The 18,954-nt window shown below is 50.3% G+C and overlaps 6 protein-coding genes across 6 annotated transcripts; 3 read left to right on the top strand and 3 right to left on the bottom strand.

Moving 5' to 3' along the window:
• Positions 1–1,981: 1,981 nt before the first annotated feature.
• JN550_004525 (uncharacterized protein) lies at positions 1,982–3,214 on the bottom strand (the record flags this gene model as incomplete). Its single annotated transcript, XM_049316050.1, has 4 exons — positions 1,982–2,265; positions 2,351–2,798; positions 2,862–2,978; positions 3,044–3,214. 4 exons carry the CDS (start codon positions 3,212–3,214, stop codon positions 1,982–1,984), a joined length of 1,020 nt encoding a protein of 339 aa, XP_049173597.1.
• A 2,063-nt stretch (positions 3,215–5,277) lies between these two features.
• Positions 5,278–6,268, top strand: JN550_004524 (uncharacterized protein; the record flags this gene model as incomplete). Its single annotated transcript, XM_049316049.1, has 2 exons — positions 5,278–5,332; positions 5,385–6,268. The coding sequence occupies 2 exons, from the start codon at positions 5,278–5,280 to the stop codon at positions 6,266–6,268; spliced, it is 939 nt and encodes a 312-aa protein (XP_049173596.1).
• Positions 6,269–7,808: 1,540 nt separating this feature from the next.
• On the bottom strand, positions 7,809–9,208 carry JN550_004523 (uncharacterized protein; the record flags this gene model as incomplete). The annotated part of the gene is made up of 3 exons (XM_049316048.1): positions 7,809–8,993; positions 9,049–9,134; positions 9,184–9,208. 3 exons carry the CDS (start codon positions 9,206–9,208, stop codon positions 7,809–7,811), a joined length of 1,296 nt encoding a protein of 431 aa, XP_049173595.1.
• Positions 9,209–10,427: 1,219 nt separating this feature from the next.
• On the top strand, positions 10,428–11,845 carry JN550_004522 (uncharacterized protein; the record flags this gene model as incomplete). The annotated part of the gene is made up of 4 exons (XM_049316047.1): positions 10,428–11,074; positions 11,124–11,250; positions 11,323–11,492; positions 11,617–11,845. 4 exons carry the CDS (start codon positions 10,428–10,430, stop codon positions 11,843–11,845), a joined length of 1,173 nt encoding a protein of 390 aa, XP_049173594.1.
• A 592-nt stretch (positions 11,846–12,437) lies between these two features.
• JN550_004521 (uncharacterized protein) lies at positions 12,438–12,871 on the bottom strand (the record flags this gene model as incomplete). Its single annotated transcript, XM_049316046.1, has 2 exons — positions 12,438–12,607; positions 12,682–12,871. The coding sequence occupies 2 exons, from the start codon at positions 12,869–12,871 to the stop codon at positions 12,438–12,440; spliced, it is 360 nt and encodes a 119-aa protein (XP_049173593.1).
• A 4,468-nt stretch (positions 12,872–17,339) lies between these two features.
• On the top strand, positions 17,340–17,867 carry JN550_004520 (uncharacterized protein; the record flags this gene model as incomplete). Its single annotated transcript, XM_049316045.1, has 1 exon — positions 17,340–17,867. One exon carries the CDS (start codon positions 17,340–17,342, stop codon positions 17,865–17,867), a length of 528 nt encoding a protein of 175 aa, XP_049173592.1.
• Positions 17,868–18,954: the final 1,087 nt, after the last annotated feature.

The raw sequence follows: 18,954 nt of genomic DNA, 5'->3' as shown, positions 1-18,954 counted from the left end.
CATTCAAATTAAACAAATGTAGAAGTAGCTTAATCCTTCTTGCATAGCTATCAATTCAATGCTAATTAAACTGGTCTCGTCTGCTGTTTGACTTGTATATTTGAACGACCCGCGACTCTCCATCCCTACTTGCCTCTACTGTAGTACCCTAATTATGAAGTTGACGACATCAAGATGGTCGCTCGTGATAGTCGGTTTTAGTGAGTGAAGTAAATCAATCATGGCTTATATCACCGTTATATCACTGACGATCCATGTCCATTATCATCAGCGCGGATAGTCTGCTAGCTAGCCATCTTCCTCCACTCCAGCCTTGTGTTATATTTATTGTGACCAGTCAATACAGAATCTACCCATCTGTGCCCGTATTACCAAAGCCAAACCTACTTGCACAAGTATGGGCCAGTGGCGAGCATTGCGCCTCATGAACTTGCCTTCTTTACCCCTGAAGCCTTCACAGGTATAAGCGGCGACTACTTAACAAGATCAATGCGTTGCTCATGCATAATAGGCATATACTCTCGCAACACAAGAATATCAGGGATTTTGTAAAGGCCAATTTTTCAGAATCGCGGAAAGGGCCTCGGCGGCCTTATCTGGGAGGAAGATCCGGTTGCGCATCGCGAGCCCGCCAGGAAGATCTCACCGGCGTTCAGTACTCGCTTCGTATGAACTCTGGAGCCCATAGTCCACGAGTATATAGACTACTTCGTGGCGAGGATGAGAGAACTAGGCGCAGAACCTGCTGGTATCTCGCGGGTGAAGTGGACTAATTGATTGGGCATGGAATGAAAAGACTTATCAGTTGAGAGACAGTACAGCGCCCCTCCCTTCATAGAATTTGTGCATTCCGTTTGTTATATCAACTGATTTTCACAGTGACCTTTTCTATGGTGCCCTCGTACTTCTTCTTGAGCATGCCGCATCTGACAATGCCTTGACTGAGGAGATCAGGCAAAGTTGCTCCAATTATGATGATATTGCCCTAGGAACATTGACGCCCCTCCCTTATCTACCTGCCTACCTGGGGGAAACTTTGCACATGCTCTTAATTAACAATACTGGGTTACCGAGCATAAGCCCAGGTGTTGTGGTTGACGGCCAGTATATCCCCCTCTTTGAGCTTCTAAACTTCTCTTTCGTCATAGTGGTAGACCAGCGTCTCCATTCCCTTCCCATAACTGGCACAGCCAGAAGAGTGATTGCTAATCGCTACATATTGCTAATCGCTGCATAACGTGACAAACTCACGTACAGAGCTTCGTTTGGGCACTCGCCCGTCATCCGGGTTTCCACAATCCACTCAACTTTCAGCCCCAAAGGTGGCTCCCATCCTCCCATCCACTGTACGACCTTGAGTTGCTGGTGATCGTTTGAAGAGCTTGTATTCCTTCAGCCTCAACCCCAGAATATGTCTTGGGCGGGAAATGGTTTGGATTGAGGGGAGATTGGTCTTGGACAAGGTGCTGTGGACGTTTGATGTGATCAGGGTTCCCGGACAGCATTTCGAGTTGGACAGGAAGTTGCTTCACTACGGCCTTTTCCAATAAACTAGAGATACAGGTCAAGTTTATTCCGTTGAAAATATGAGAGAAACAGGCATTGAAGGGAGAGAATGACGGACGTCCTTCACTGGGAACTGGTGGCGGTCATAATAGCCTGCTTCTGTGGGTGACTTCCATGTGATATCTGATACCTTAGTGCCTCATTCGACAGTACTACCCGCAGGTTGTCTGCATTACCCAAAAGCAGTGGCATCGCGTGCGGTAGTAGACAAGCGCGTGGGTTTTCCTACGTGGCAAACCGCAGGGCATTCCCTTTCCCTTTTACAAGTGCTGGTGTAGGGCAGTGGCTCACTGGTATAGTGATACTAATAGCATAATAAGGCAACTCGGCGACTGCTACCCCGACTAGGTATGTGGCATCAAAGTGTCTTGACAGGAAATCGATCCTAAGATCTATCTTCTTATACAACGACATATTATGACTGCCTACTCCTCGTAGGCACAACAATATTTCGTGTACTCTCGTTCGTTTTGTCGTTGAAGTATTCCAAGTTGTCCGACTCGTGAATCGTATCGTATACAGGCCCTTTCTTTCTTCCTAACCTTCCGATGGTCACCAGTTCTGTCGATCCACCTGACTTCTTCTGAGAATCGTCTTTTCGAAGGCTTTTGACGAGACGGCGCAGCATTGGTAGTGACCCTGCGATGATGGCCACGTCGCATTCGATGACCGTCCATTGGATGAGATTACCAAGTCCAACTGAAAGCAATAGGTTAGTAACCCGCGGAGCAAAACGCAATGGTGAACCCCACACTACTGCAAGAGGGAAACAAGGGTATCTTACCGAGATAGTCCACGGGGGCCGTGTACGCTGACGAGTATTGCCACCTCACGATGGTAGCCACCGATGAGAATACACCGAGGCCCATGACAAAACCAACTGCAATCTTGACTTTGCGGGCCATTTGTAACTTCCAAAGAATTGCAATCGGCAACAGCGCCACAGACCAGTCCGTAGCAATGTTGAGCGCGGAGACCACATATGTCAACGTAATGAGCACGTTGATATCCATGCAGGTACCCGGTACCTCGCCCCATGATGCTGCCAATGGTCGACATTGGATCCATACACTGATAAGCGTGACGAAGGTTGTGAGAATGGTAACGACAATAATGCCCCACAGGATGTAGTTGAATTTCCTCTGGACCGAGAGCCTGAGGAGAGTTGCACAAATGCTGGTCTTAATGAAAACAGAGCTGCTCATGTAGAACATCTGCCAGAGTGTGACGGCCTGAGTCTCTTAGTCAAAGTTCTCAACTGTACACACAGTAACTTAGCCGTCGTTCGAACATACCTTCATTCCTTCCATGTAGGTCGGGCCAGTTTTCCCACCAGGAATCTGCGAATCAGGTGTACCAATTCCGGTGAATGTTCCATACGAAACGACAGCATTATGTACCATGTTGATGATCTAAGCACGCAAAGACATCGGGTTAGCAACAGGAGAAGAACTCAGCCACCACGTCCAGCACTCACAAAGCCAGTGCACATCAGCCAGTCCTCAGTCCCGAAGTTACGTGTCGTGATGCGACACCACACGCGCAGCGCGATAACAATGATACACAAGGCTGACAGGACGAGTGTCACTGTAAGAAGACGACTTGCGTCGCCTTGCGGTTGAATAGGTACCCATCCGGTGGGTGCCATGTTCAGTTCTGACTCAAGCAGTCGTAGATATGACGAATCCCAATCCGCCGCACGTCGACTTAGACTCGGATATAGTCTTGATTGTCGATGCGTTACGTACGGCTCAAGGCGGTGACAAAGCCCATAATGGGATGGATGATTGACCTTTTAATCGAGGCTGCATGATCAGAACATGTACAGTCACTGCAGGCGTTGCAGGTGTGGATTTACTTAAAGTTCAGGCCGGTAATAATGTCCTCGCATTTGAGCTGGGGTCAATGGCCCTCCCAGGTCGTAAAACCTGTTCAAATTCTTGGGTGGTTCGGTGAGCCATGTACCTGAACGGGTCAATTTCAACCCAAAATGGCTTTCAACCCTGCGTCTTGCCGGACCCTCATCAACTGACCCCAGACAATCCTAGGCCGGGAGAAGGTCCCGGCGAAACGCGCTATGGGTCATACCATCGAACGGAGTAACAACGGCAAAGATCTTCGCGGCCTGTCGAGGGTCCCTTGCACAACCCATTCAGGAATTCCTTTGGTTTATTCTGCCTTTACCGATGAAGATGTATCGTATAATAAACAAGACACTTGAATATGGGCGGGCAACACGGCTTGGTGAACCTGCGATATACTGCTAAATTATTGACTGATCGAGATCAACATGAGCATGACTGACAAACAATACACCTGGTGGAGGCGCATGCCTTCAAATAATCTGGAGGTTGAATAGTAGAACTTAGACGAAACTTCCTAGATTTTGGCCTATATAAGTCCACGTGAGTGTGACTTGCAGCCTACAAAACACTGCCAAGTCTACGATTGTACGGAGCAGTGTACCTCAGCCAGACAGCCAGCGAGCCGGACAACGCAGGCTATCGAGTACGGCCCGGGACTCACTTCCATAATGCCTCAAGACTCCAAGACAGGCATTGATCGGCCCGCGTATTGTGGGAAGGCTCTCTAAAGGAACCACACCAGCTCTTGTGGTGCCTCTATGGTATCCGCTTACGAATTATCTACCCAAAATGAGTGACTAGGAGGATTTCTATCCTGTCATGTGGAGCGACGGGGCAGCGCGGAGGCAGCCGCGAAGCAACCAGAGCGAAAGGATCAAACCCACTGTTTGGGCTAGACCAGGGGCTTGACAGGCCAAGACAGTATATACCTCCACCTACTAACCATTCTGAGCTTAGATTATTGAAAGTCAAACGGTATGTGGGTGTTCTCCGCTAGAAAGTCGTTCGATAAGCCACAACCGACTCTGGTATTCTCCTCAAGTTCAAACGAGTCTACTGTGAGTGAAGCCTTTTGATCATGGCCATCGGATGCACATTGAACCTATTGTGGCAATGTTGTTCCTCTCTGACCCTAAATAGGTGCATACATCTACCACGCTGGAGCTACAGCTGTCTCGTCGCAATTAACGTAATTGTAGATGCACGTCAGTTTTGCGGTGTGCAGACTCCAAATGGGACCCTGGGGGACTGTTGCATGAGCATGTCTATAGACCAGGGTTGTCCTTGACCCTAGCAGCAAATCCGACGAATAGAAACCCGGACGGCAAGCATCACAGCGGGCCTGCTTCAAACCCCCTATTCCCAACCCACGCCTTACAATGTAGAGTCTACCGCAGAATGAAGAAGGGAACCGCATAGGGTCCCGTGTCACTTTGCTGCCGATCTGATAACGGCCTATTCCATTTTGCGCAAGGTTTTCGACGTTACTAGGTTGCAGCATCTTGGCCAACAGTGTTGGCTACCCATTTGTCGGTTTATAGCTCCGCAGTTCCACTATAGCCCACTTCTTATTGGCATGCTGAGGAGTCCAGCCCTGTCCTGGGTCCTGCATCGCCGTTATACTAGCCAAAGTAGTTAGAGTCTCTGCAGAACCCCAGCTTAAGCGGGGTTGCTCTGAGCATCATATTATGCCAACAATGCATCCAGGAAAAAACATTGGTTCGCTTGATCTCCCCAGATGACTTCCTTCGTTTACTACGTCGCACGGATTACTTGATTCCCTGGTTGCATCGTAACTCTCCGAATCCTGCCAAGCTTTGTCGATTCTTTCACGACTGTATTCGCAATGTCTGCTTGGGACGTGAAGGGCAAGGTTGCCATTGTTACAGGTGGTGGCAGTGGTAAGTCGTATCCACCTCTCCTTGACGGATGTCGCGATCTGATGATACGTAGGTATCAACCATGCCTTTGTGGAAGTACTTCTCGACGCTGGCTGCTCCGTAGTCGTGGCGGATATCAATCTACGACCTGAAGCCGAGGCTACACTGGCCAAATACCCCCATCCCCCCCAGAAAGAAGGATCGCCGTCTGTCGTCTTCAAGAAAACGGACCAGAGCAACTGGGCCCAACTCTCTGAGCTGCTGGAGTTTACTTTGAAGCAGTTCGGTCGGTACGAGCTGGTGTGCCCCGGTGCCGGCATCTGGGAGCCACCATCCTCCAACTTCTGGATCCCTGCCGGCACATCGGATATCGCCAAAGATGATCCTCAAGCTGCCGTTGGCCAGTGGTACACGTTTGCTGTCAACACAACCGGCCCCTTGCGCCTTGCACAATTGGCTTTCAAGTACTGGATCGACAACAAAATCCAGGGAAACCTCCTCCTTGTAGCCTCAATGGGTGGTTACTGTGAGACGGTTGGCACTCCACTGTATTATGCAAGCAAAGCAGCGCTGCTCAGCGCCACAAAGTCGTTTGCCCAGATGCGTCAGCGCCTGGGCATCCGTGTGTCGGCCGTCTGCCCCGGCCCGTGCTACACTCCTCTGTTCCTGCAGGAGTGGGCCGCGCCTAAGGTGCGACCTACGGACTTCACCATGACTCCAAAGCAGTGCGCCGAGACCATGCTCAAGATCGCCCAGGATGCCGAGTATGGAGATGGGCAGATCGTCGAAGTTATGATGATGGGCACCAGAGCTGAGCCTCGGTTGAACGTGCGTCTTGTGCCGTACGAGAGGTTGCTGCCCGAGGGAGTTGGCACTCTGGGTGACGATAACAACATCATCAAGGAGGAGGAAAAGCTCTGGGCGCATCTCCAGGTCAACGGCATGACACCTCTGTAATATCATACTATGGAAGTCAGCGGGTGCTTATCCCGTACAAGATTAATACGAGAAAGAAATTATCTGCATGTACAGTGCTAATCATCACCACTAGAAGAAATACTATAATGAACTAGTTTCGTAGTCGTGTGGAAGTTGACTCGGAGATAACATGCACTTGACCTTCCCGTCTGGATGTCAAATCATCTCTTGCATGATAACAGTATATTTTCTGCCGTGGCTCTTACCGTCGGCCATGCATTGCTTAGCATGCAAGCACGCACTCAAAGCGAGGCAAACGAATGAGATGGGGGGATTTGCGGTACCAAGTCAAGGAGGCACTGTCGTATCAAGTAGCACTTGACGTCTCAACCGAACTCGCCATTTGATTTCATCGTCAAGTGCTCTCTCAGCTAGCGGTGGTTTCAAGAAGGACCGGACCAGATCGTCACAGCACGCAGTTGCAAAGTGTCGAAGAGAAGGCTGCCTGGAGCAGAATAAGAAAAGAGGACCTTTATATCTTCGAGGCCATGCTCCACTATCACTGTTTTATTATTCAGTAGTGATGTAACTATGAGTCTGAAAAGCGGATTGATAGATAGCACGTGCTACATCCCCTCCGGCGGCCGCTAAATTAGTGCTTATTGTGGCTGATGCCGTTTCCCATGTCAGCCGGAGCTGGTGATTACCCGACTCTAGGAAACTTGCGCCGACATGCCACGCGGGCCACGCAAACTTGGGGCCCAGTTTACAAACAACTAATTGTGTGACTGGACGCTAGAGAAAAAGGCCCTCTGTGAGTGGCTGTTGTCTTATACTAGGGCCTCCTAATTGGAACCGCTCGCCTAGCCCAAGTCCGAACCCGAGCTTCGGCAGCGAAGCATCTCGGAGAGTCGGGGATGACAATGTTTTGCCAACGTCGGATGTGGCACATATAAGGACTCTAGGGGTTAAATCACTTCTCTTCGTTCTAGGAAAACTACCAACTTCTCAAAGTACGAAATCAGCGATATGCGTCGTCCTTTTCCTTACCCCCATCATTACCCATTACATCCATTCCCACACCGCTTCGGCTACTACAGGCATCCCGGAATGGCATTCTTGAAGACGGTACTCATCGGCACTGGCGCCTATTTCATTGCTAAGAAGATTTACGAGTGGGTGACTCAAAGCGATGTTTCTGGAATGCTTTTCTTGTATTGACCTCGATTAAGGCACGATGGACACAAGCATAGCGGGCAGCAGGCGTGCGCCAACTGTGGCTACCAGAATGGGCCAATGCCGTCACCACCTGGAAGCCCCTATCAATATCGACTTCCACAACCGACACAATTTCTTGACCAGGGTCAAGCACTGAAAGAGAGGACATAATGCTAGATGCAATCTTCACAGAAAGGATTGATGACCTTGCTCTGGCACTGGACTGACTGACCACGCATGCTCCTTCGATACCCCTTCCGGTCTGAGGCGGCGTAGTCATTAAATCCCCACTTTGTAAGATAGTTGTAGCATAAAAGAGACATGACCAATGCATCATTCGGCAATAATTTCGACTGCGCGCTCATTGCCCCGATTTGGCACGGTTAACGTATACCGGCCAGCTATGTGGCACGACTGTGAAGTACGCCTTATACTTCCACTCTTGGGCCTTGTCCACCAGATGAATATCATAGTCCCGCACAATAGTTGCCGTGATCTTCGACAGCTCGATGCGAGCTATATTCTGTCCGGGGCACGAAGCATAGCCGGCACCGAAAGGAATCCAGTATTTCTGCATCTTTGCCGAGCCCTCCGAAAGCCACCTCTCAGGGTTGAACTCACGAGCGTCGGGGCCCCATATCTCTTTCGACTGGTGGATGACGTGAGGATTAACGGAGACAATAGTGCCACCCGGCAATGTTTTGCCGCCGATATAAAGCCCCTCTGGCCCAACCACCCGTGGCAAACCCATTGGTACTGGGCCAAATACACGCAGAGCCTCAGTGATGCAGGCTTGCAAGTAGGGAAGCTTCTGCGCATCCGTGAATGATACTATGGTATTTTCATCCAGTAGGCCAGCCCCAATGATCTCATCACGCACCCGCTGCCACGCCGTGGGATGTCTGATCATGTGGTATACGAAAGACTGCAGTCCGCACGCCACAGTATCTGCACCTGCCGCAATGTTGTTGAATACGGCCGCATGGACATCCCGGACGCTCATGCGATCAGGGTGTTCGTCCAAAGCCCTAAGCCAGTGGCTCATCAGGTCGAACCGCGCGTCTACATTCCGCTGGCTGTCTTTGACAGAATTCATAGCGGTCTCGATAATGTGGCCATAGGGCATGACTCCCAACCAAGTGACAAACGAATTGCCTACAAGCAAGGTATGGAGCCATCCATAGAACCCCATGATGGCAACATAGGCGTTGTGACCTAGAGAGTTTTTGATGGTGTTACCAATATCCTTCCCTTCACGAAGAAAGCCGAAGGACTTGGAAAAGACAACCTCACCAACGTTGTCATTGGTCAAATAGGCAAAATACTGGTCCAAGTTGATAGGTTGCCCATTTGCAGAGAACTTGTCCAGCCAGCTCCGGAAAAAGTGAATGTTATCGTCGATTGCTGCTTCAGACTGGAGCAGATTGGATATGTTATACCCTGGTGCAAGATTCTTTGACCGTTCGATTTTCTTCTTGGGGTCAGTTGTAGACATTGGGTTCTGGTATCGTCCGTCCGGGAATGCGATGATTGTATACCAGTCCGCCTTGAACACCAATCAGTCTGATGTCTAGATGGCAAAGAATATTTCAGTCGCTTACCTTGCGAAGAGGACTCAGCAGAATCTTTTTGACCGCATCTGGATGACTAACGCTCAGCTCATTGTGAGCAATACGAATGAAGTGGCCTAGGGCGCCAGTTAATGGTGACACTACAATCTGCTACAGCCTACCTACCATGTCGGTCATGCAGCTGAATCATTGTTGTATTCTGATCCCCTGCCAATATATGACGAATGTGCCAGAGCCGAGAGAAAGATGCGCAGAACGGACCTGGATAATGGCGGAGGGGTGACAGATAACGACGATAAATAACGATAGTGAGGGGTCCTACGAGCAACATCGCAGCGATCGATGGCCAGCTGACCGTGGACTTGACACCTTCCCAAGCCATTTTCGATTTCTGATACAATTCAGAAAAAGGAGCACAGGAAGATTTAGATTGACCGATGGGCTCTGTTGACGGGATTGTTACGAGTGCTGAACAGCGCGTGTCAAGGTGGTGAAACCAGCAGGTCGGCATGCAAAATACTACTCCAAAGTATTCATGCCGGCCCGACTACTGAGTGCCCAATAGGATTTCGTATACACTTATCACGGGGCTAGCGGTTTCGAAGGTTATGGTAACTTTTCGCGGCGCTAATTTAAGCTGTGATCCAATCCACTAACTCTCATTGCAATAGTATATAGAAGAAATGCACACAAGTCAGAGCCCAAGGATTCATCTGTGCAAGGATTCGCGCGCTCATATGCCCAGGAATTTGGAGGGCTTGTAGTGGTGCGACGCAGTACCGAGGCATTTTAATGATCCACTCATCGTCCGCTCCGTAAGCATACGATAGGAAAAGAGATCCCCACACGAGTAACGCATCGGTAGATGTGATGATCAATTTCCGGATCCCTCTTCTTTTCACGCCGAGGATCAAAACGCTACATATCTCGATGGCCATCGCCTCAATCAAGAGCGCCGTACTCGCAGTGATACCCCTATTCGCAGCTACAATAAGCTGCGTAGGCGTATCACCCCCACAGTGTGTATGCCGCTGTCTTTTAGTTTAAGTTGTGACTCGCCGGGTGCTGATAAGCATCTCAGTGTGATTCTCTGAAGAGTGCGGGTCTAGAATTACGGCTTCACTACCCAAAGACCATAACCTACGAGAAGCGCACGACATCGTACTATTCCAGAAACAACTTTCTGCATCCCCAATGTCTTGTTCAGCCAGAAAGTCCCGATGAGGTTTCTCGGACTTTGAAAGCCCTGGTCGCCGAGAAATGTTTGTTCGCTGTCCGCAGCGGCGGTCACATGCCCAATGCCGGTGCTAACAACATAGATGATGGGGTGACTATTGACCTGGGTAGTCGACGCCTAGAGATCGTGCTCTGTTACGTACTTTTTTCTGACTTCAGCTCGTGTAGGTAACATGAACGCCACAAAGTATCACGCAGAGAACGATACTGCGTCCATTCAGCCCGGCTCCAGGTGGGGTCAAGTTTACCGGACCCTTGAGGGTCAGGGCATCGCTGTTGCCGGAGGACGTGCTTCGTCGGTTGGTGTCGGAGGATTCATCCTCGGCGGCGGTATCTCCTACTACACTGGGAAAAGGGGGCTGGTCTGCGATAGCGTCGTCAGGTTCGAGGTCGTACTGGCCAACGGTGATGTTGTTCTTGCCGATAAGAAGAATCACTCCGACCTTTTTGTTGCCCTCAAAGGGGGCTCCTCCAATTTTGGTATTGTCACTCGCTTTGATCTTGAGACTTTTCCATCTACAGCTATCTGGGGAGGCATAGTCATGTATCCAAAGGTTGTAGGACCGCAGATGATCAATGTTCTGTCGGCCTTCACAGCAAACATTGGAGAGGACCCGGCAAGCTCTTCGATTGTGGCTTGGCTATACCTGCCGACAGTCAAGGACACCCTGATCATGGCCACGTATGAGAACAATGAAGGTGTTATCAAAGCGCCAGCTTTCAAAGAGTACTTGGCAGTCCAGCCCCAGATCTCTTCGACTTTGCGAGTCACGAACTGGACAAGCATAACAGAAGAACTTGGAGACCCGGGGGGGTTAGAGTTAGTATACTATGATATTGACCTGTGCGAATATGACTAATAGTCACAGCAAATCATGGTTTACCTTGACGTTCAAGAATGATGTGCGCGTCATGCGAAAAGCTGTTGAACTTCACGAGGCGCTGGTCGAGGAGATGAAGGATACCATAGGCGAGGAGGGTTTCTCCACCATATGTGTGAGTTACTAGACTGTTCGAATCATATATCAGCAACTAGGGTCTCTCACTGACTCGATTGGCGCTTTCCAGATGCTCCAGCCTCTGCCTGCCATAACCAGCAGGCTAGCAGAGGGAAAAGGCGGCAATGTGCTGGGTCTCGAGAGGCTTGAAGAGAATGCTATTCTTTTCCTTGCCTCAATGGGGGTCGTGGATCCTGAATTTGCACCGCTTGGTATGAAAAAGGCACAAGATTGGGTTGGGTAAGTGGACTTCCTCTTCGCCACCAAAGTTTCAGCGATCCTCTACTCTAGGGTCTGGAAGCAGTGCGGCGTATTCATGCATCTTATGCTATTGAAGAATTGTTACTGAAACTTGGCGCACTAGGGCGGTGGAAGCCTATGCAAAGTCTCTCGATGCTGACATCGAGTACCTATTCCTTAACTACGCACATGGAAGTCAGAGTCCTCTCCGGAGTTACGGGTCCGAAAATGTTGCCAAAATGAAGAAGGTAGCGACCAAGTACGATCCAGATCAGGTTTTCCAAATATTACTTCCTGGTGGCTTCAAGATCTCTCAAGTTGACGAAGCCACCGTCATTCGAGATGAGTTGTGATATCCCGTCCTGATACCACCTGAGACGAGGTGAGAAATTGTCATACTTCTCACCCAGAACGATTTAGAACCACAGTATATCACCACCAGAAAGCACGTCTGACGTCAAAGCACAGACGATCCCATGGTAGGGGTTCGTGATGTCGGACCTACTTCAAGTTTGCCTCGTCTAGGTGGCTGATTATCGAGGACATTTCCAAGCACGGCGCGAAGTGCTGTGGTACAGAGGCTGAATGCTGGTGTTAATCACTGATACTTATACTTGGCCATGTTGGCCTTGAGAGTTGCTACACGCTTGTACACTCGAATCAAATTTGAGGAGGCTAGGGCCGCACTCATATGTATTCCCGTGTTGCAAACTCTGAACATAGAGAACGGCTGTGAGTACTGGATTGAATGTCGATGAACACCACGCGATATGTACACGTCATATTTTGGGATGAAATCACATTGATCGATTCTGCAGTTGACTGATTTGCAATGTCTTAAGAATTCATTCAGGTAGTACGCCGGACCATGCAATGTGCATCTAAAGTACAATCGGCTACGCCACCTAGCCGGTTATTAAAAGTATAAAAGTAGAAGACGCCTTTTTAGAGCTTCTCAGCGGCACCCTTGGCCTTGCCGGCTGCCTCGTTGGCGACACCCTTAGCCTCGCCCTTCAGCTCGGCGGCCTTGCCCTTGGCCTCGCCACGAATCTCTTGAGCGGAGCCTTTGACCTTGCCTGCAACCTCGGAACCAGTGACTTTCTGGGCGGCATTTGCTAGAATGGAATCAGTAAGACAGGCTCAAATGATGGTCTCTGAGAGGCGCGGATTTGGTGGTTGAAAGACGTACCGCCAGCGTTGATGCCATCAACCAGCTTATCCGAGACCTTACGGTCGACGGTCTTCAATGTGTCCTTCGCAGTTTCTGTGACGGACTTTTGCAGGCGCGTCGAGGTGGTGAACTGTCGCGGGGCCTGGACGACGGCGACTCGGGAAGTGAGTGCCATACGACGGGCAACGACTTCTGTGAGGAACGACATCGTGTGGTGTGTTATGGTATGGAGGTCTGTTGGTGGGGAGTGATGGATGGAGGCGTCTGGTAGGTAGCTTCTATTTGATGGGGCTCTTTGATGGTATCGTAGTAGCTGACGATGATGATGTCTACAAGAAGGAGGAGGAGCTCCCTCATAAATGATTTGGTGTGGGGATCGCGATGATGGGTGTTGACTGCCTCGTGATGTCATTGCCTCAAGCTCAGCGCCTAATCCGGCATTCGCGGGGTAGCTGTGACAGGGGCCACAGGTACCGCTCTAGCGGGTTTCAGTGGGCAATGACACCTGTCTCCGTCACCGAGCGACAACTAACGAGACCCAATCCAGCCTCCCTCGTTGCCTCCTTAGACAGGGAGCTTGGGAGCCGCCAGCCCGCGGGACGTGCACAGTGATCCAGCCCATTGAAGCCACTGACTGCACCCGGAGCATTTGCTTCGCGCAATGACGAAATGTTGCAGCCGTGAGGCTCCTCTGGCTGCCGCCGTACGCCCATTGACCACACACACGTCAGCGGCCTCATTAGAGGTTGTGGTGGTAGATGCAAGAGACATGTGACGATGATGAGAATCTTCAAATGGCCTGGGTGCTCGTGCCCCCTTGCATATCTACTCTCACACCGCCGCCATCGCGGTCTGGTCTAATACTCATGGTTTATGTGCTATTCATCCACACGGCTCACCAAAGACCTAGGAGACTCGGATGGAGATTCTTTAGAGCTACGAAGCATCAAGCCTCCTTATTCTTGCAATCTTCAACTGCACCTTTCTCTTCCAGACTATCACTTTCCATCTCGAGTGTCCCATGAGAAGTGAATGTCTGTTTCGTTGGAGGGGAATTTAGACACTGCGAGCTGCAGAGGTAACTTACCGCAGGCGTCACGCAAAAATGGCCGAACGTCATATTGCCAGCGCCTACCAGCCCCGGGAGATGCTCTAGGTCCTTGGAAAGTCTCGGAGAAGCCAATGAGCCTCGAATTCTCTAGGTAGCCTCTCCATGTCCCAGAAATGGCGTCGCTGGTGGTTCCAATCCACCGACTCTCCGTCCTCGCCACGACGGTGTAGATATATGGTTGCTTCCCGTGATTACACAGCGGCACGCCCTAGCCAAGGCAACATTGCCAGATCGGGCGCCATAATCCATTGGGGTGAACGCGGAATGACGCCCACCCCGACAGCCTCAGAGGAAAACCAGGACGGGTTTGTTGGCTGCATAACAGAGTACCGAGAGGTCTACTGCCGCCAAAGTTAACCTCACATGTATAAGATCGGGATGCCCACAGTATGCCAATAGATGATGATGCGGATCATAATAGAAACCAGCAGATCTGACAAACTGTGCAAACTTCAAAAGAAAGAAATACATTCAAAGCTTACTCTACAACTAGAATGTGTGTCTGAGAAGGAGGCAGAATACATTGTGTAGCCATTCTAGCTTTGGTGGGAACCCATCACAATATCCTGAGGTTTCTGCGCAAATAAAATGCCAACCTTAGGAAACTAGACGGCAAAATCTTGCAGAGTGTCACGGCAGTGCATTAGGTTTACAGGAGGTCCGGTGAGACACCGTACGGTGTCCGCTATATAATCCTCGTCATGTCCCTCGTTCTTGAAAGGGGACAAGATTCAGTCTCTCTATGAATTGAACCATATATTAGGCTTCTGCTTATACCTGACTTCACGCTTCCCCTCTGACACAGAGACACAGGCAATGATTAATTCGCGCATCTCTTCTGGATGAATGTCGAGGGCTGGTGAGAGTATGACTTGATGAAATTCGGGTGTGCATGCAGCCCATAACTGTTGGCCAATGTGACGTTATTTGTGGCGTCGGGTGCGCCAGGAGCTTTCTCGACTATAGTGGTTGAAACTCAAACCACTATAAGTTGTAAGCTCGGAACTACCTGCTCTGAGCTTTGGTCCGCTACCCTACATATGCCTAGTGTCTACCACTTGTGGGTCGCTCTTATACTTGGCCCTTATTAAGGAAACTTTAGCACCAGGACTTAGTACAAGTGCAGTCCAATCGGTGCTTATTGATGCTCCATTCCCCAAATGGGGTGCTAGAATGTGTTGACATGAATATTTAACCCTATTGGCAACCATTTGGTATATGAATACTAGATTGGGTTTGAACGGTAACAGCGCATTTACCTACATTGGCCTGTATTCTGGTACTAGGAAATGTTGAACCAGGCGTGCTGCAGACCGAGCAAAACAATCGCGATATCTTGCTCGTGGCTGTAGTCCCTGCGCCTTGCCTGAGTGTTACGATTGTTATGATGGCGCTCCGGGTTCGGTAACGTAATGGCCGGGCAGAGGAACAAGGAGATCGAGGTGCAAACTGCTATAGAGGTGCTCAAAAGATTGTTTACCAAAACTCAGAGATACCATTTCCCACGAGATATAGCCAAAGAGCTAATTTAGACAGAGCGTAGTCGATCTATTCAGGATTGCGACAACATCACATATGTCTTTGGGGGCGCGGAGGATAGCCAAGGATTCTGTAGGCCCACTGATCTACGATTCCCATCGCCGATGCGCTGTTGGATGAACAACCCTGCTAGAAATGCACAATCCCAATGCTGTGGAGCTGAACAAGCTTTTAGGATCTGTCTCGCCGAATGCGATTGGGACTTGCTGAGTTGCTGACATCATAACTACTATTCTTGAGCAGCAATTACTTCCTAGCAAGGAAAATTCCTGCGACACTCACTGCGTTCTGCCACATACAGTTCAGTACGGTTTTTGGCTGTGCTTGCCCCCCCACGAGGAGATCTGATTGGACCGCAAAGACTTGAACCAGCCAGCAACCATGACCAGGGGCGTCCGCAAATCTTTGCCAAGCTTACTCAGTCTATTCCTAATGGTTCACAACAGCAAGCTCGCCCCTCGTCAATAAATGATTATGTCGGTGCCGATGCCTCGAAATCGCCCTCTGATCTACCATGCACCATGCAAATCAGAACTATTGTTAGCTTTTTTCCAAGTTACAAATTCTATAGTCCGAAAAGGTTTCCTTTTCCCAATAAAGATCAGTTAGTGGACATGCATCGTATATTAAGCATGGTAACAGCCTTCATATACCGGATTTGCTAGGCAACATCACTACCGACCGCGGAGCACTGCATAACTCCTAAGGATTTCGCGAATCTCGGCAAAAGACCACCATATCAATAGTCTGTGGGTTTGGTAATGGTATCGTGGTCGTAGCGGTGATAATCGTTATTAAGCGGCGAACTTGTGCTGTTTCTTAGACTGGCTCCACAGGCGTGCCGTAGGAAGTGGAGATTGGGAGGGTGTAGGATCGTATAGCAGGATAGCGTGTAATCCATCCGTTGCCCGCCCGCAGCTCGCTTATGTGTTTCCCTGCGGCCACGAGGCTGAAACAGCCAAGCCTGAACCCAATTGACGCATGGTATATCGCCGCCTACTATCCGTGTCGCTTCGGGTGCCTTGCATTCGAAAGACATGACACTGTTGTAAGTCGAGCCGGTACAGTCATCCCACCATTGTTACCGCGGAATTGCAAATGAACCGACTGCGGAGGGCACTCAACATGAAACAGAATCTTGATCCGCTGCTTATCTTTCGGCGCTGACAAAGGACGTTAAAGGGGTCTGAAAAGGCTACGGCGATTGTCAATTGGTGGTGCTGTACGGAGCACCACGCCAGGAATCAGCTTGAAAGCCCTGGCGGGACATCTCGCGATTGCGAAGACCCGTATGTTAGCTGACGTTAAAGACACCTCAGCTGGGGACTAGAAGGCGTTGGGTTGAACCAATTGCCACTGGCGAGGCGATTGAATCTGCACAGCGATCCTCGGCGGATTTTCTAGGGGTCAGACGAGCGACAGGGGTCGGCTTCTATACTTAAACTGATCTGCCTAAGGGTCCACAGCCCACGGATCCGGACCCCGACTGGCGGGGCATACCCTTGGGAAGGCTTGGCAGATATGTCGTCAATAAGACTTATATGTCTTACATATCTATCTGTCAAATACTACAACCACTGAAGATCAACGGGACCGATGCACGGTTGATTACTGACGGATTAGATTTCTGAGTAAACGGGATTAGCACGTCTTCATAAGTAGGAAAGGATACTCGCACCCATCCTTGACGCGGCTTGAGGTCCATACCGGCTTATGACGAGTTTGGCTGACCAAGGATTCGCAACCCTCAATGATCCCTCCCGCCCGTGGCATTTTGCTTGAGTGTGTCCTCTTTACGGTGGGCCGATCATGATTGCATACCTTACCCCGGGTGCCTGAATCTCGAGTGAAGATTTAGTATAATAAGCCCCCTCATCCGCAGCTCCAAAGTCATCATATCATCCATCTAACAACACAACAACAACAACAACAACAACAATAAAAACAGCAAGCAGCCTTGGTTGCCACAAAAGACACTAGATTTCATTTTCATCCAGAAGTTACGCGAAAACAAGTATAAACAACAATGAAGACTTTCACCACAGCTTTCGTCAGCCTTCTCCTCGCCAGCGTCGCCGTCGCCGACCTGCCGTACAACATGCCCGTGGGCCGAGGCGAGCAGGAGAAGCCTCACCCCCCGCCGGTCTCGATCCAAACACATCCCAATGGCGGCCACCACACGGGCCCTTGGCACCCCCCCGGCACCGGTGGTCACCACCACCCTACCGGTACCGGTGGTCATCACCACCCAACCGGCACTGGCGGTCACCACCACCCTACTGGCACCGGTGGTTACCACCCCCACCACCCGGGAACATTCACAGGCCACGGCCCTCGACCGACTCACGTCAAGGAGAAGGAGCCGCACACGTTCAAGACCCATACTAGGACTCGTCCTCACCACCCTCATGGCACCGGCCCACATGGAACAGGACCTCACGGTACTGGGTCCCACGGTACAGGAACTGGAGGTGGTCACCACCACCACCCGACGGGCAAGCCCACATGGCACAAGCCGACCAAGCCGGTCCAGCCAACTGTTGTTGCACAATAAATGCATTTCTCTCGTGCGAAAAAAAAGTCAAAAAGAACATCAGGTTTTCGGCGCAGGCTTCTACAGCGGTTCCCAATGGCGGACCAGCCGGGTTTAGTGGGGGTTGTTTATGGACTTTGGCATCACTGATATTGCCTCTCGCAGTGCTTTTACAATCTTCTATTGTCAAATGTCTTTTAGCCAGGTGTTGGTAGGATAAGGATAGGGATTAGGTTAAGGATACATAGATCTCCTTCGGCGCGGGTTGGTTTGATAAGAGCGTAGACAATTTCCAGGTCTCTGCAATCGCTCTGGCGGGTAGTTGAATTTACACGTTGTCCCCGAGGCTTACGACCCTGGTTATGTGCGACCGTGATTTTCTTGCAAGATTGCTGCAATGATCCCAAGTGCACCTCACATGCAATCCGTTCCCTGACCTTGCTGTGAGATCCATGCACAGCGGGGCTCGCTTTGGAACGGTAGTGTGCAGGTACGCCTTGTGGGCAGCCGTCGTAAGGTAAACGTACCCGTATACACCAATCCGCAGCTGCGAAGCGAAGGATTGCAACTATCAGCTCAGGAGTACAACATTATGCGAGAACGCGTCATGCGTGGCTCGGTTGTGGAGGGGGGGCTCTGAGCTTTCCCGCCAGCGGCCCTTTGCGGATCAGATTCCCCGCAAGGCCCTGCATAATGGCTCCATACTCAGCCACCTTGCCTTGCTGGTGGCCACAGTTGGCCGACAAATTCAAGCCAACGTCCCATCGTGCAAAGGCCTAGACTCAATTATTCTATATATATACATTCTCTAAGAGTGCTTTGGCTACCGTCTGTCAAGGTTGAATACCACTGCGCTGCTCCTAAACGACCTGGTGACATGATCACCCAACATTATTCCTACATCGTACAATAGTAGAGTACAGCGCATATCCCGGTTTTACTGGTAGCAGGTAGTAGTGAACGAAGTCCAGGCTAGGAAAAGTCAAAAGACTAAGACAATTTGAACACATGGGTTGACCGCTTAGCACAACCTTTTTTTATGGGAGGTGCAATACGCATTCCAGAATGGGGTGATCTACTGGCGATTTGCTATACCAACCCTGCTTCT

This window comes from Neoarthrinium moseri (genome assembly GCF_022829205.1).
Source record: "Neoarthrinium moseri strain CBS 164.80 chromosome Unknown scaffold12_Wmoseri_CBS_16480, whole genome shotgun sequence".
In the NCBI taxonomy this organism is placed as follows: Eukaryota; Fungi; Ascomycota; class Sordariomycetes; order Amphisphaeriales; family Apiosporaceae; genus Neoarthrinium; species Neoarthrinium moseri.
This window is presented reverse-complemented; position numbering and strand designations above follow the sequence as displayed.